The following is an 18,206-nucleotide window of genomic DNA, read 5'->3' as shown; positions in this document are numbered from 1 at the left end:
TCGGGACATTTAACAGGAATGTCACTAGCCCTAAGGGGTCATGTATTCTGTGATGTATTCATTATTATTCCTGCAAATTACGCTGAAATACATCCACAGTGTAAAGTCATTTAGCTGATATAAGTAAAGCTTTGTCAAAACTGTAAGCGATTTGTAAAAAAAAAAAAAAAGAAAAAGTCACATCAGTAAGAATGGGGAAAAGATTTCGAACAAATCATGGTATGCCATCATTTAAGTGTGTTTATGAATTTATAGGTTTTAATGGAGTTGTAATGGTATTGTTGTAGAAGTACCAGTTATTATTGCTTAAAAATATAATCATTAATTAAATTATTAAAAATGTAATCAGATTAATAACTGAACTTGTTTTATGGAAATACAAAAAATGTTTTTGGAGATAAAAAAAAAATATATACTACTGTTATTTCAGTAAGATTGTTTAATGTTTTTGAAAAGTCTCTCGCAGACTATAATGCAGCTATTTTGGTTAAAAACAGTAAATCTACATTACTGTGAAATACTATTACAATTTAAAAGAACTGTTTTCTATTTGAATATATTTTAAAAAGTGATTTATTCCTGTGATGGTACAGCTGAATTTTCAGCACTCATTACTCCCGTCTTTAGTGTCACATAATCCCTCAGAAATCATGCTAATATGCAGATTTGATGCTCAAGAAACATTTCTAATTATTATCAATGTCGGGAAGTAAAATGCTGCTTTATGTATTTATTTATTTAGTGGAAATCATGCTACATATCTATCAGGATTTATTGCTAAATAGAAAGTTCAAAAGAAAGGCATTCATTTTTATTTTTACAATATATTTTTTGAAAGAAATAACTCAAATAATTTGAAATAATGGAAATACTGTGCAGGGCAAGTTCAAATCAGAACTACTAGCCTGACAAAAAATTGTTGAGCCCTGCAATGCATCATGTACAGTATAGAATGACTAAAAGAAAACATCAAAGAAAATCATATATTCTAATAAATCACAACTCTTAAAAAATACATACAACCTAAAGTACATGTTAGTTAGCAAAAAAAAAGTGTAAATGTATGTAAAACATCATATCCCGTACTAATACAAAACTTTACATCCCTATGTAATATATTGCATGTGTACAACATCTATACACACATACAAAAACGTTACAGGTCTCTCACAGAATTCACCTCTCTGTGAAACATACTGAGGATGTATAAGACGACAGATAGGAAGAGTGTAATGAACAGGGTTAACATACCCAGACTGGAGTTTCCCCTGACTATAGTTATGGTTCTCCCATAGCCACTTGAAGGGATGGAGACATGTTTAGCATCGGCCTCCATCTTCCTGTTCTGAGAGTGGGAATTTGTCTAGAACATAAACAGAGAAAGCATCAGGCATCTTTACTCAGTGAAACGGCCTATTTTCTTTGCATATGCAGTAAATGGAAAGCAAAAATAATCTCTGGAGCTGCTAAGAGCCCTTTTAAACATCTGTCCTGCAGCAATGCTTCATTTCCAGTGCTGAAAGTGTATTTAGTACACAGGCATCCAGTTCTCTCGAGAGAGATCCCAGGCGAGTCGGTGCCAGTGAATGTGTGACTGAATGACATTCATAGCAACAAGAATAATCCTCTGATGAGCAATCTCTTGCACATTTTTAAAGTTGTCAACAGAAGATGTTAGAGACAGTCCTTGCTATCAAGACAAGAAATACAGTTTTCTAATGTTCACTAACTTCTTCCGAATCCTGACCCAATGTATCAAACCCAGAACATAGTTAGGGTCCAAAATAACCTGATTAAGGCCAAATGCAAGTAATAATGCATTTCATGGAAACATAAGTCTCCTATGCTCACTAGGGCTGAAATTACTTGATCAAATACAGGAAAAAAACTCTCTAGGTTACGTATGTAACCCTGGTTCCCTGGGGGAATGAGACGCAGTATCAAAAACGTTTTGGTAATGTGTCTGCATGACCACACTTTGAATCACATGTGATATCAGAATGGCGAAACGTCATGGGTAGGGTGACGCAGAGACCAGGGAGCTTAAAAGTGCATCCGAAACAAGCAGCTTTAGCTTCTGATAATTGAAGCAAGTTGCTCACAGGGATGCACGAAGCATGGCAAAGCGATGCAGCATCTCGTTCCCTCTGGGAACCAGGGTTACATACGTAACATCTCAGTTACGTATGTAACCCTCGATCCCTAAAGGAGGGAACGGAAATGTTACGTTGGTGACTGAAGAATTGGGATCTCACTTCGAGAGACCAATCTACTTCGAGTGTAACTGATGAGCCAATTCATACTAGCATGCATTTATTGCATCCAGCTGCCTCTGATCACAGCATGAGCTTAAAAAAGGCAACAGGTGCAATGCATACCAGGTTTTCACTGAGGAGCTGAGTTGGTGACCCGGCCGCTCAGCGGTGGTGCAGCAGTGGTGGCGATGGGACGTGACGTCTCCATTCCCTCCTTCAGGAAACAAGCGTTACATACATAACCAAGACGTTCCCTTTCAGTCAGTCACTCTCAACGGCACGCTGATGACCAACGAATTAGGATTCCCTACCAAAGTGGCACTGATGCTGCCCCTTCCAGTGCCCTGTGTGAGCCACCAGCGCCCCTTTTTGGTATAGGCCAGGGCTCGCAACAAAAAGACCATTAACCGTTTTGAACATCCGTTTAGGTGCATATGGAAAATTGGCGGTGATTGTAACCCTCTTGAAAATGGCAGAAGTCTGCTAGGGAAACAAAGGGCTCTGAGGCTATACCATGGAGTTTACACATATGGGATCCACTTAGGTCTCACATATGGAACCCAGGATTCATTAAGTGAAGGCCTGACACCAAACGTTTCATCATGTCTGGCTGCCAAGGGGATGTAGGAGCTCGACAGGGTCTACCGTATTGATACTCTGGAGTAGTTTTAGCAAACCAACACTAACTGGGCCTTTCAGTGTCACTACCCATTTGTGGTGAGAACACAGGAAGATACTGGCTCCACACTAAGGCTATAGAATCTAGCGAACATGTAGGGGGTTGTCCAGCAGGCAGCTCTACAAATATCTGTCAGCTAGGCACCACGAGCCAGCGCCCAGGAGGATGCAACACTTAAAGTAGAATGAGCTCGCAACCTGAGCGGGCAGGGCACACCCTGTGCCTGATAAGCCAGGGTGATGGCATCCACAATCCAGTGGGCCATCCTCTGCTCAAAGACGCCCTTCCCCTTCTGCCGGCCTTCATAACAGACAAAGAGCTGGTCTGAGGTCCTTAAGCTTGGTGTCCATTCTACGTAGCATCTTAAGGCCTGGATGGGACAGAGCAAAGCTAGGGCTGGGTCTGCTTCCTCCGGGGGCAGCACTTGCAGGTTCACCACCTGATCCCTGAAGGGAGTAGTGGGAACCTTGGGCACATAGCCGGGCCGGAGCCTCAGGATTACCTGGGAATTAGCTGGCCCAAACTCTAGGCACGAATCGTTGACCAAAAATGCGTGCAGGTACCCTCTTGATTGAGGCCAGTGCAAGCAGGAGCAGAGTTTTCAACGAAAGAAACTTTAGCTCGACTGACTGCAAAGGCTAAAATGGGCCCTGCTGTAGTGTTTTAAGCATTAGAGACAGGTCATGGGGGGCTGGGGAGGATTTAACCTTCTTTCCCCCCTAAGGAACCTGTTGACCAGGTCATGCTTACCTAATGACTTCCCTTCCACGGGGTCATGGTTAGCAACAATTGCAACGACATAGACTTCAAGGCTGGAGGGAGAGAGCCTTCGCTCAAGACCTGCTGCAAAAAGGAAAGCACAACCCTGATCGGGAATCTCCATGGGTCTTCTCGAAGAGAAAAACACCACTCAAAGAATGTGTACGCGTAAGCGTGTCTCACAGACGGTGCTCTCGCAGAAGTGAAAGAGTCAACTACCTCATGGGGTAGGTCACCAAGAACCTCAGCACCCCGTCCAGGGACCAGACATGAGGTCTGGATCTGGTTGCCAAAAAGTGCTCCGTCTCTGAGTCAGTAGATCCTTCCTCAGAGGAATCTGCCAGGGAGGGTCTGTCGCCAGGAGTGTTAGTTCAGGGAACCAGGTCAGAGTGGGCCAATACAGTGCCACAAGCAGGTCCTGCTCCTTGTCCTCCATTACTTTGCACAGTTTCTGTGCGAGAAGGCTCACTGGGGGAAAGGCATACTTGCCTTGTCGTGCCGAATGTTCCCTCAGTCAGGGAGTAGAACAACTGGCAGTGTGAGATTTCTGGAGAGGCAAACAGATCTACCTGAGCAGCTCCGAAATGTCTACAAATCAGCTGGATCATCTGGGGATGGAGTCTCCACTCTCCCTGGGGTGTATCTCAAGACAGCTCATACGGCTGTATGGTTGAGCAGGCCCAGAATGTGAATGACATGAAGTGACCTCAGAACCTTCCGACTCCAAAGGAAGTGATGGCGGGCAAGTTGCGACATGCGATGGGAGCGCAGACCATCTTGTAGGTTAATGTAAGCAATGTTCATTGTTTTGTCCATTCGGACCAGCACGTGCTTGCCTCATAAACACCCTTTGAGATGGTTCAAGAGAAGGCGCACTGCTAACAACTGTAGGCAATTGATATGCCAGTGCAGATAGGGGCCCATCCAAATCCCTGACACTGCATTCCTGTTTTACATGGCCCTCAGGTGGAGGCATCCGTGTAAACCACGGTTTGCCTGGAGATCTGTTCGAAGGGCACTCCTGCCCAGAGGAATGTAAAATCTGACCACGGGGTGAAGGTTTGGCGCCAGGCCAGTGTAACTGTGCTGCCACGCCCCCCTCGGGACTCGGCCATGAAGCCAGTGTTGAAACGGTCTCATATGCAAAAGCCCTACCAGTGTAAGTGCCACTGCAGCTGCCCTAGACCTGTTTCAGTGGGACTACAGTCCTGCCCTTGAACTAATTCAAGCAGGTCAGAACCAACTGCCCACGTTCCTCTGTGAGGCATGCTGTCTGTTTGACCGAATCCAACTCCATACCAAGAAAAGAGATCCTCTGCATCTGGGAGAGTTTGATCTTTTCCCAGTTGACCCAAAGACCCAACAGGCTGAGATGCCAAAGCACCAGATCGTTGTGTTCGCACAACTGATCTCAAGACTGTGCTAGTATAAGCCAATCGTCAAGATAATCGAGGATGCAAACACCCTGCTCTCTGAGGGGAACAATAGCCCCTTCCGTGACTTTCGTGAAAACATGGGGAGACAGGGACAGCTCAAAGGGCAGGATCTTGTACTGGTATGCTTGTCCTGCAAACTGCAAAAGAAATGGTTGCGGAAGGATTGACACATGAAAGTATGCGTCCTTCAGGTTGATCGCCTGGGACAGATGCTCTTGATGATGCATTTCTGTGTCAACAGCTTGAATGGTAACCAGTGAAGGGCTCGGTTAAAGACACACAGGTCTAAGACTGATCTTAACCCATTGCCTTTCTTGAGTACAATGAAATAAGGACTGAAAAACCCCATCCTCATATCAGCTGGAGGGACCGGCTCTATCACATCCTTCACCAGTAGGACTGTGATCTCCACATGCAAGACAGGAGCATCGACTGCCTTCACTGTTGTTTACCTGGTTCCACAGGTTGGCAAAGGATACGTGAGTAGGGTCTTTATTGAAGCTTTCAAACCACCTCCTGCTGCCATCTGGCGAAAGAGGAAGATGAGTGAGGTCCGGTGTTGGGTCATCTGCGACTCCCTGTGCCCTCCTGGGACCCCGCTCCCTCGTCAAGATTTTCCAGATTCTCCACCCGGCCCTCCTCTGGGGGAGGGAGAGGTGCCATCACCATCCCCCATCACCAACCTCCAAAGAGCAGCCTTCTCCCCGTCCCAGGGAGCCTCTTGTTCTTCAGCTCACCGCCAGGTTTGACGGGGGCCAGGACGGGTGGGGTGGCCTGCCTATGCCCAGATCCATGGCACCACTTGCTGGAGGCTGCAGCGGATGCAGCGCAAGAGCGGGGAAGGGCGCAGGGGGCTGCTCTCAATGACAAGCAGACTGGGGCACTGTGGCTGGCGGATGGGTGGAGGCACTAGCTGGCTGCTAGGGCAGGTTGTGTGCCTCAGTCTGCTTCTGTGCAGCTGAGAGCTGCTGGGCCAGGCTCTCGACCACATCATTGAAGAGACTGGTTTGGGACACAGGGGCATTAATGAACCAAACTTTGTCAACGTCCCTCATATTGACCAGACACAGCCAGAGATGGCACACCCTATCAGGTCCGCGAACCATGTCTGGCAAGGCTAGTATGGAGCTACTAACTTAGGAGACACACATGGCGAACTTTTTCCAGAACTCCCTGGAGCAGAGCAATCGGGAGAAATGCATACAGACTCAGCCTCAGCTACATCTGTACCATAGCATCCAGTCCAAGTGGATATGAGAGGGAGAACCAGAGGGGACAAAGTGAGGTCTCTCGAGACACAAACAAGTCCACCTGGGCTTGCTTTCGAACTTCTTTTAAATCTGCTCCACCACCTCAGGGTGGAGCCTCCATTCCCCGAGCCTGGGCCCCTGGCTCGACAGGATGTCTGTTCCCATATTGACTGCTTCTCAGGTCCAGGAGAAAGTGTTTCAGAGCTTGAAACACGGCCAAACATCTCCAGGCTATTCATGTGCCACATGAGATGGTGACTTCCCTATAGACCCTGGGTGGAGTGGCCACTCATGAACGCTCCCCAGCCCGTGAGGGACAGCACTGGTCCTTGTGACAGGAATCAAGGTTTCCTCCACATGTCTAAGGCACATAAGCATCGCCGCATGACCTTGACCATGTAAAGTGGGTTGCCCCACGGGGAGAACCATTTGGTCCTGAGCCACCACTGCAAGGGTCTCATGTACAGCTGGCCAAAAGGTATCACTGGAACTGTTTGACAGTGAGTGACTGCTGTGAGGATGGACTCAATCCGAGCAGGAGACAGACATGCCTGCATTGTGGTCGAATCCCACACCACGTTCAGTTTCAGATTCAGTTTGAACCCAGTACTTTCATATGGGAAAGGAAAACATCTTGATACTGAGCTCCCAACCACTCGGACTGAGCAAATATCAACCAATCATTTTTATTATTTAGTATGCAGAGGCGCTGTAGTTGAAAAGCAGCCAGAGCAGCATCCACACACTTGGTGAAAGTGCGGGGTGAGAGTGAGAGTGCCAGACCAATAGAAATAACCCGATACTGGTAAGCTTTGCCCCCTGAAGCAAGCCTGAGGAACTTCCTGCTTGGGAACGATGAAGTACTGCCTGTAGAACCCAGACTCTGTCTTGAGGAGGGACCACCTTGATGGCCAAATAGTCATCAACAGCCATTAGTTAAGGTAAAATTGCACATCAGAATGGACAAATTAGTTTTTAAGGGAGAAAAAAAGAAATGTGAAAAATGCCAGCGAATGTACATGTACAAACAAGAATAGTCGCAGTATCAGTAGTGAAGGAGAAGTGCTGGATTTTCAGTTTGCCCCGCAACTCACGAAGAAGTTCAGGCAAATAACACCATATACTACGTAGCAATCCTTAATTGAAGAAATGTGGCAAAACATCTCTGGAGAGAACCTCATATTATTAAATTCGAAAGTGCTTTCCATATTTGGATCAACATAGGCTACATTTGTGAACGCACATTTTCTGCAATGTCGCGCGTCAAGTCATGCTCCTGTGCGCGTCTTACAGACTGCATCTTAAAGCCTCCTTATACTTTCTGCGTCCGCTATGGACCGCTAGGTAGGCATGACGTAAAAATCGTCATCGGAGAGTGTGTGCCGAGGCTCTGAGCAGACGACCGCGTGGACAGGTGCGCGTGGTCAGTAGGCTTCAAAAGCACAATTGCACATGTGCAGGCAGTGTGAAGAAGCCCATTGCCAATCGAACCTGTGCAATCCGTCAATAAATGAATATAAAGACAGTGATGTGCAATAATTCTGGGCAATTGTTTGTTAACATGTTTGTTGCAGAGCGAACCATCAGCCTGCGCATTCAGAAGTATAAATTGAAGTCTGCGTCCGCGCTGGCCGTGTCTGCATTCGGATTGCTCATCCGGAAAGTATAACACAGGCTTTACAATCGCAACTTCTTTGTGCTATTACTCCTTTCGAGCTGAATCTCACATAATTGGTTAGCTCCCGACAGCATCAGGTGCATTATTTATGGGGAGTAGAATTATTTATTTATTTCAATGAATGTAATAGATTAGATATCATAATATTTAGGCTATAATATTATAAATCAGGTTGGTTTGTATTGGTGACGTAATATGTAAATTATATGCGTGCGGCATTTTATGTCCCAAATTATATTATATTTATTCCGCTCCAAAACAAACCACACATAAATCGCGTGCACCTCTACCTCTAATTACAGCAAGGGCAAGGAGAAAAGAGCAAATCTAAAATACAGTACGCTTTTCATATGCAAAAGATTTACATGCCGAGTCCTCAATCTCATATACATCATTGCTAACATCATCAACCTCCTCGGAGGAAGATAGCTGCAGCACAGCGCTCTCACTCAAAGAGGAAAGAGACCGCAGCACGGGCTTACGAACCTCGAGAGAGAGTGCTAGATTCATATGTGATCCCCGAGATCCCAATTGCCACTGTCCCTCAGCAACAGCAGGACAGAGAGCTGACTGTGCGTGCTCTGCTCCAACAAAAAACTACAACACCATAACGATCGCGTGCATTCACACCCGTAATGTTTAGCATGGGCAGAGAAGAACACACAATAAAAAGGGCTGTCCTATTAGCTCGTCATATAGAGGTGATTGTAAACTGTTTCACAAACAACAGAAAATAAGACTGACGTTTCACACAGAGTGCTTGCTGAAAACACACAAGCTAACGCGGCTTGTTTCAGATGCACTTTCTGGTCTCTACGTCACACCATACGTGACGTTTCGCCATTCCATTGGACTGATTTCACATTTGATTCAGAGCGTGGTCATGCAGACGCGTTCCCAAAGCATTTTTGACGCAGCTCAAGTTCCTGAAGAGGAACAGATATTATTGCTTAAAAATGTAATAAATTAGTAAATGAGTGATCAAACAGAAAACTGGATTTTAAGCAGTCATAACATAAGTCATAGCTCAGGAAACATTTCTTATTATTATAAATGCTGAACAGTTGTATTTCTTAAATATTTTTGAGGAAACTGTGTGTGACGAGTGGGGCGGGGCCGAGAGCCGTGGGAACAGAGCAAGGCTGGTGGAGTGATTGAGTGGGAAATGAGCGACACCTGCTCCACTCGCCGGTCTCGCATCCCACAGAGGAGATCGGAAGGATACAAAAGAGGAGCGACGACAGTGAAGGACGAGAGAGGACCAGGCCTGGGCTTTATTTTGTGCTTTTTTTTTGTTTGTGCGTGGCAGTCGTTGGGGAGGGGCTGTCGCACTGTTTTGTGTTTATTTTGGTATTAAAGTTTTGATTAGAATGTCCGCCGGTTCCCGCCTCCTTCTTCCCGTGATTATGAAGTTTTTGTTTACTGTTACACTGGTGCCGAAACCCAGGATCGGACGAAAACTGCACCCGTTTACACGGCCGACGGGCCAGGATGCCGGGCCGTCCATCCCCTGCAAGCGCCACGGCCAATGAGCATGATGCTCCGGACCGGACAGGGGAGCGCGTGCGGCCTCCGGTCTCCGCCCTTTACCTGGACCCTTCCTCCAATCACTTCACCGGCCTCGCTCTGTTCTCAAGGCTCTCAGCCCCGCCCCAATAGTCACACTGTGATACTTTTTCCCCAGGAATCTTTGATGAATAGAAGGAGCAGTATTTGTTTCCAATAGAAATATTCTGTAACATTATAAACATCTTTTCTGTAAATTTTGATTTGATTTTAATGCATGCTTGCAGATTGAAAAGATTATTATATATTTTTTTAAATATAAAGTAAAAATTTTTTTTTTAATAACAATTACTGACCACCAAACTTTTGAGTGGTAGTGTACATTAGTAGAAGATAAATGGTCAGAATATGATAACAAAATACAAAAAGATTACATCCATTAACATTAGTTAATGATGTAGGTTTCATGAAATAACAATTAAAAACAGTTTTTTTTACAGCCTTTATTAATCTAGGGTAATGTTGTTCTATAAATATACTACTGTTCATTTGTAATTCATGTTTGTTCATTAAAAATGTATTTATACAAATTAAAATGTAAAAAATATATAGGTTTATTTTAGGGGTGTCCACGACTAAAGATTTTCATTTAATCTGTATTTTCGAATCTTGCAGATATTCGACTGATAGTCGAATCATATGTTTTGGGGGCGGGGCAAAAAACATTACCAAGGGTCGAGTCAGTCATTCAACATTCATAAAGACATTAACACACAGGTAAAATGCGTAACGGATGCCTTGCAGATACAAACGGGGTAAATAATGTTTTACGTTTTGATTAAATGATAGTTAACATTAAACGTCCACGATTTGTTACAATAATGCTCTCGTTATAACATTATGTAGGCCTATATGAGAGTAGTTATTAATGTTTTGCAATTCTGCTTTGAGCTGCATGCATTGAAGATGACAAGTAGTTTAACTCATCATTTATCTCATATAGAATATGCTTCAATATTTATACAACATAACGTTAATATTACGACTTATAGGCTCATATCTGCACAAAATGCCCCAAATGCACAAATGTGTCTATGCGGCTCTGAACTAACTTTTGTGGACACGTTTTTCATGCAACAATGTGCAGAAACACGCCAGCCAAAATGGCATGATCATAACACACCGTGAATATTCGACTGTGAGATTGGTAGTCAAATCATGCTCCTTCTATCGAAGCATAGAATCTTAACTATTCGGGCCCAGATTAACAAATCTCATAAAAGCATTATGTTACCTTCTGAAAGTTATTGTGAATGTTCCCAAGAATTTTGATATTTTATTGTATTAAAGGCAGGGTAGGTAAAAAAAAATGTATAAAAAACTTTTTTTCCAAATTTGTTTAAACTTTATTTATATATCAATACATAATTAAAATGTAAGTACTCTGAAAAAGAAAGTATAAAAATCGAGTGACTGTAGACCTCTCACGACTGTTTTAAAGACAGCTCATTATTTCCATTCACTCCACCCCCTCCCTTCTGGGCTCCTTCCAAAGCCTCTACTACGGCTAGCTAAGTAATGTTATGTTAGCTATATTACGCAGCTACGTGTGCTAATGACACATGCTTCATGAAAAAAATATGTATGATCAAAATACAAAAAGAAAGATTTACCTGTCCAGCAGAAATAAAGCCATCAAGGAGTCACTTTTCAGCCCCTTGAGTTCCCTCAGTTCTCGCCATCGCTGGAAAGCCACGCCGACATTAACTCGCGTTTTATTTCTTTGTTTATCCAAAGACTTTTTGTTCATTGCCTTTTCTTGTACTGTTACTGTCTTCCTTTTTTCGCCTGGTTTGCCTTCACTAACTGCATAGGCTGGTACTGTGAATTTTGCTTGCTGTTTCTCTGCCATTGTTTTGGTATTCCTAGGATCCGTGCCTGTTGAATTCCTCAAATCAAACGTGCACGCGCAAGTGGGCAGGTCATGTGTGGCAAAAGGGTGGTTGCCATGGTTGCGAGAGAGTGACAGTCGCCTAAGCCAATCCTATGTTTCGTCCCGAAATGGAAATAATGAGCTGTGTTTAATACAGATTAAACGGTCTAGAGTCACTCGATTTTTATACTCTTTTTATCAGAGTACTTACATTTTAATTATGCATTGATATATATAGAAAGTTTAAACAAATTTGGAAGAAAGTTGTTTATACATGTATTACCTACCCTGCCTTTAACTATTACACATATTCTAAAGATATTTTAGTTTATCTACATTTTATCCCCTCCAGATTTCCATGTGGTGACGCATAAGTGGAATAGTCTGCAGTGTTTGTCACCAATATGCAAGAAACATGCAGATAAATAATCAGATTTTTTTTTATTCTGCAAAATAAATGAAATGCTAAATACAATTTGTTCACTGCTCCAAAAAAAGTTAATAATACACAACAATACTGTCAATAACAAAACGTTTAAATGTGTTCTCAACAAGCCATCCAAACGAATTAATACATTAGACACTTGTGCTCTGGAGTAAACCAAAAACCCTCATGTGAATAAGAGATGATGTCACGCAAATCCTGTCAACAAATATCCTTAACATTTAAACCCTGACAGCTAGAATGACTACACTGAATTAGGTCAGTGGAAAAAAAACAAAAACACTTTCTCTTTTGCCAACTAACTGCTTGAGTGCAACTAGCTCAACACAACCACTGTTTACAAAATCAACTGCTGTAGGAACCCACAAAAATTAATTTAGAAGCAGTGAGCCTAAACATTACAATTTGCTGTAAACAACCAACCACCAATTAATCTATCGAGTCGCTATCTATCGCTTGAAAAACAGATGTCAAGAGTCAGTGAAATGAAGTTGCTTCATGTAGCTCAGATGTTAACACCACAGTACTTTTACAAAACAGATCACATTAGTATTAGAGCAGGTATAACAATATATAGCCTACTGTACCTGCAAAGTGCTGTGCTGGTTGTTATGTTCTGAGTGACAGTTGCCGGTTACATCAGCTCCTGTGTCCTGAGTGTCATTTTCCTGTCAATGACAAAGCTTTATTAAATCTCCTATTCAGAAATCTTGTCCCACTCCTTACACTCCTATCTGCACACAATAACATATGCACTCATCAGACTCTTAACTTTTGCAAAGAAAAAGAAAGAAAGTTCCCAGCACTAAATAAACCTAATTTCAGAGTCGTGGGACACATAACCACAAATGCACCACTTGTTTTAGGAGGCTGGTGTTAGAATTCAAGAGACATCAATTATTGAAAGATTCCAGTAACCAGAGACTCATGAGCCACAGTTCCTGAGACCCAGCTCACAACAAAGACCACCATCAGACTAAAGTGGAATTCCAATAATAATAATATGCTAAAATAACACCCATAGATAAGGTCAAAAACATTAAAGTAACTTGGAATATACAAGATGACAGATGCAACGCAATTAGATATCATTCTAAACACATAAGAAAATGTTCAGTGCATAGTGTGCTATGAACATCTTGAATTTTTTCAAACTAAACTAACTTACACTATTTTTACTGTCTGCTATCAATGTTCAGCAGTGCATACACATGCATTGTAGGAAAATTCTGTAATTTTTGTTTTTATTTTCCTGAAAAATTAACAAAATTGATATCTGCCAAATATCAGCTATGATGGAGGTGATGATGGAAATGATTACTTAAATCAATTGTCTTGTTGAGGTGAATTTCATAGCTAGCATGTAACTGTATTTCTATCATGACAACTATCTGAAGATTTTAGCATGGTAATGACTATGACAACATTAATGTATTGGTTCTTGGAGGAATAGATCTTCTACGCTGCTGCTGAATAGCTGCTGCTTATTGCTGTCTTTGTAGATTATTGCTGCTGCTGCAAAGCAAGTACATAAACTTGCAACTGCCAATACTTACGCCGATACATACGTTGTCAGTATTTAAGACTGCTGGTGCACAAATAGCATACATAATAACATTAGCAGATCTATACGGTGGAGCTGGGGAAGGTGGAGGGTTTCAGAGGAACTCTGAAATCGCACTGCGAGCTGCTCTAGTGAATGATAACCAGCCATCTAAATGTAAAGCAGCAAGCTCACTGGCTGCGTTCCCAACATGAACCAATCAGCTTATGCCCAGCAGTTTAAAGCTGTGAATATCATCAAGCTGTGTTAACAACCCATCAGCTTGCACCATCTAGTTTACATAACAGAACTGGGCATACATTCTAAATACATACAATTACTTATACACACACACATATATATATATATATATATATATATATATATATATGTAAATACATTTAAATTAAAAAAATAATTAAATTTTTTTACTAAAATTAAATATTTTTGCAGTAATAAAATGAAGCCATAAACAATAATGAATACAAATATTTTGATATCAAGTAAGAATATGTAACTTGTCTGTCTTCACATACAAATACAATGACTTAAAAAAAAGTTTGTAAAAGTATACTAACTTACTATTACAGTATATGTTATTTCACTTTTTTATAAAACTATTCTTATTATAAAATATATTATTCTGAAATTGTAGGCTGTGATGGTCATGACTCCACAAATGAGGGACAGACATATTTTGTGTAAAAAAATAAATAATTTAAATACTTGAATACATGAATTTCTATACTATACTGTTTCACATAGTGTATTTCACTTATTGTGATCATTGTTTTAAAAAGATATCTAAAATGATTAAAAAAATCAATAACATAAATCATTGTATTGATGGATTTGTATGAAAATCTGGATAAAAGGCATTTGAAAAATGGCAACAATACATGATGAAGGTAAAGTTAAATAAGAATAATAAAACCCATCTGACATTAAAATGCCTGCAGTTGAAGAAACTATAATTTAATATACTTGAGTAATCAAAGCAGCCATTTACTGATAATTGATGGATATGCATATCATACTGCAAATTACATGTCATGGTACAAGTGTACAAGTTGTGCACATGGAATTCTCTAAATTAAGCTTGCCTGACATTCTTAAAGACCTAGATGACTAAGAACCTTCATTGACATACAATATCTTGGATACTAGATTTCTCTAACAATGGTCCAAGTTGTAATTGTTGCTGTCTATCTGGTGAATGGTGATAATTGTGAAGTGAATGGTGAAATTTACCAGTAAGGGTTTAGTGACTCCAATTCGTACAGTGCCCAAAGCAGTGCTCTTCAGGACATGAACGGCCTGAGCCAGACCCGCGTGGCTCAAGTCAGTCCCGTTCGCAAACATCAACCGATCGCCTGGCAACAAGCGGCCATCTCTCTCTGCCAAGCCGCCTGCTACAAGAGAGCGGATCAATATCACAGTACGACCTGGGTTCATGGGGTCCTGAGAGAGTTTCAGAAAGTTACAGAGCAAGAGAGAAAGAGAAGAATAGTAATAATTTAGGAGACACTGCTGCCATGTTGCAGAAGGATTTCAAACCAACTGGGACTTCCTAAACCAGCTGATGTGGAGTCCATACTCTGCTGCTCCCTTCTTGTTTTAGTATTGGTACACACACAAACACACACACACACACACACCTGGTAGTCCAGTATACTGAATCCCAGGCCAGAATCGCCTTTCTGCAGCTCATAGACTTGAATCTCATTCTCCCACATGGCCTGATGGGATAGCACGGGAGCCTCTGTCTTCCATTCATCCTCTCTGCGTGCAAAGAGACCCCCAAATGACTTCTGTTATAGAGAAAAAGTGGACAAGTCAATATTATTTTGAAAAAGGATAGCAGTGTTAATTTGTTTAATTTAATTGATTTTCTATTTTGTATACTTCATTTTATTATAATGTTAATTGGGAATTATCTGTAACACTTTAGTTACACGTTACAGTATTTACTATCATAGTAATAATAAATTATGCATAATTGCATGCAAGTAACCCTAAGCCAAACTCTAATCCTAACCTTAACCATATAGAAAATACACGTAGTTAATTAATATTACTCGGTACTTAAATGTATAATTACACTGTAACAAGGACACCTTAAAATAAAGTGTAACCAAACACTCTTATTCTTATCCTCATCCAAGGCATTCCACAGTCAGTACCTTTTTATGCTACTTCAAAAAAAAATTCCCTTTGTTATTTTTGGAGCTTCACTGTATAATTGCTCATAAGAGACTGATAAGTACATGTTTATAATTGTTGTCCCTTTGTGTTAAATAGAAAGAAAAAGGGTCATGTCAGTTAGTGTAGGTGAGTTAATACCCTTTGTCAAAAAGAAGTCCAATTTAGCATAGTTTTAATAAACAATATTTCTAATGCAAATAATATACTTCAGTGCTAACTGAATGTTATATTTTCCTGCATGTTATTTGCAATAAATGTATTCACATTTAAATTAAATTTCACAAGGGAGGTGCAATGCACAAACATTTAAACTTTTCCTTTAAAAATCATGATGCACAGACACAGGAAACCTTTTCATTAAATTCTGCTAGTAGCTCTTTGAGCGTGAGTTGTACATCATCATCATCATCTTCCTCTCCGACTGTGGGTAGGATGAGACGACTGCAAACCACACAAACATTCAGAGGAAGTTCCCTCAGCAAGCTCACAACTTCCTTATGTGTCTCACCAATCAGAGAGAACCTGTTCACCTACAGACAGAACAAACACATCACATTCACTCCTTCTGCTGAAATGATCCTCTGGGCCTTTCTACTGACAGGAAGGGCTATTTTAAGCAGCTGTCATGATTGATATTCATGTGCAGTCAGCACTGAATAAAGTGCCATGCATAGAAAACAGAATGCAGAAAGAAAGATGAGTGCTTTCAGTTATTAATGCATGCATGTGTTCGCAGGCTTTATGATAAGGGATTACAACAGCGTAATCTATAAACAACAGTATTATCTGTGTGTAATGCTTGTTTGACTATATATTATAGTCAAGCTATGATAAAACATCATTTCCATTAGCATTTTTAGGTAAATAAATGTTATAGTAGTGTTTGTATGTGTAATGTGAGATATTCTACATGACTATGTTGACAATTATAATATAAAGTAAACCTCTAGCAGCTCATCTCCAGGCTGTATGATTCCTGTCTGTCCAATCGGACCCTCTGGCAGTATGAAGCAGATATAGTGATGACCTTCCTTGGTATCCAAACTCACACCAAGACCGCTGCTCTCAGTGAACTTCTGTACCTGTAACACCTGTACACAGACACAAACAATGTAAATATAAATGTATAAGCATATATATCATACAAATATACAGTGGACATGCACATACATCTTAAACAAGCAAATAAAGAGACACATACTGAACATAAACATATGCTGACACACACTCAGAAATCTCAGCCAAGGAAATTAACTGTCAGCTAAACAGGAGAGAATACAGATGAGACGCACCATGACTTCATATTGAGGACCCAGTTTGCTTTGCCACTTCTCCTTCAATATTTCCTCCTCTTCATCAGACAGTTTGCAAACTAAAACAAAATTTGCAAGCATCACACAGCTAATAAATAAATGACAACATGACTGAGGAGAATAGACTACAAAAGACAATGTATGTTTTCATTGTGTCAGTTAAATCGTGATAGAGTCAAGATTTGTTTTTCACACTTTATTTACACTCACCTAAAGGATTATTAGGAACACCTGTTCAATTTCTCATTAATGCAATTATCTAATCAACCAATCCCATGGCAGTTGCTTCAATGCATTTAGGGGTGTGGTCCTGGTCAAGACAATCTCCTGAACTCCAAACTGAATGTCAGAATGGGAAAGAATGGTGATTGAAGCAATTTTGAGCGTGGCATGGATGTTGGTGCCAGACGGGCCGGTCTGAGTATTTCACAATCTGCTCAGTTACTGGGATTTTCATGCACAACCATTTCTAGGGTTTACAAAGAATGGTGTGAAAAGGGAAAAACATCCAGTATGCGGCAGTCCTGTGGGCGAAAATGCCTTGTTGATGCTAGAGGTCAGAGGTGAATGGGCCGACTGATTCAAGCTGATAGAAGAGCAACTTTGACTAAATTAACCACTCGTCACAACCGAGGTATGCAACAAAGTATTTGTGAAGCCACAACACGCACAACCTGGAGGCGGATGGGCTACAACAGCAGAAGACCCCACCGGGTACCACTTATCTCCACTACAAATAGGAAAAAGAGGCTACAATTTGCACGAGCTCACCAAAATTGGACAGTTGAAGACTGGAAAAATGTTGCCTGGTCTGATGAGTCTCGATTTCTGTTGAGACATTCAGATGGTAGAGTCAGAATTTGGCGTAAACAGAATGATAACATGGATCCATCATGCCTTGTTACCACTGTGCAGGCTGGTGGTGGTGGTGTGATGGTGTGGGGGATGTTTTCTTGGCACACTTTAGGCCCCTTAGTGCCAATTGGGCATCGTTTAAATGCCACGGCCTACCTGAGCATTGTTTCTGACCATGTCCATCCCTTTATGTCCACCATGTACCCATCCTTTGATGGCTACTTCCAGCAGGATAATGCACCATGTCACAAAGCTCGAATCATTTCAAATTGGTTTCTTGAACATGACAATGAGTTCACTTGTACTTAAATGGCCCCCACAGTCACCAGATCTCAACCCAATAGAGCAT

The 18,206-nt window shown here is 41.5% G+C and overlaps 1 protein-coding gene across 1 annotated transcript in view; it reads right to left on the bottom strand.

The window, feature by feature from the left end:
• The window catches only part of LOC132143602 (multiple PDZ domain protein-like), a 49,690-nt gene that overhangs the window by 15,552 nt on the left and 15,932 nt on the right, over positions 1-18,206 (bottom strand). Inside the window, exons 13-19 of the mRNA XM_059553974.1 lie at positions 16,982-17,061; positions 16,634-16,780; positions 16,040-16,219; positions 15,143-15,295; positions 14,736-14,945; positions 12,529-12,609; positions 1,252-1,363 (exon numbers count right to left, since the gene is read on the bottom strand). Coding sequence (XP_059409957.1) covers positions 1,252-1,363; positions 12,529-12,609; positions 14,736-14,945; positions 15,143-15,295; positions 16,040-16,219; positions 16,634-16,780; positions 16,982-17,061 — 963 coding nt within the window. The remainder of the gene's footprint in view (positions 1-1,251; positions 1,364-12,528; positions 12,610-14,735; positions 14,946-15,142; positions 15,296-16,039; positions 16,220-16,633; positions 16,781-16,981; positions 17,062-18,206) is intronic.

This window comes from Carassius carassius, chromosome 7 (genome assembly GCF_963082965.1).
Source record: "Carassius carassius chromosome 7, fCarCar2.1, whole genome shotgun sequence".
NCBI classification, from domain to species: Eukaryota; Metazoa; Chordata; class Actinopteri; order Cypriniformes; family Cyprinidae; genus Carassius; species Carassius carassius.
This window is presented reverse-complemented; position numbering and strand designations above follow the sequence as displayed.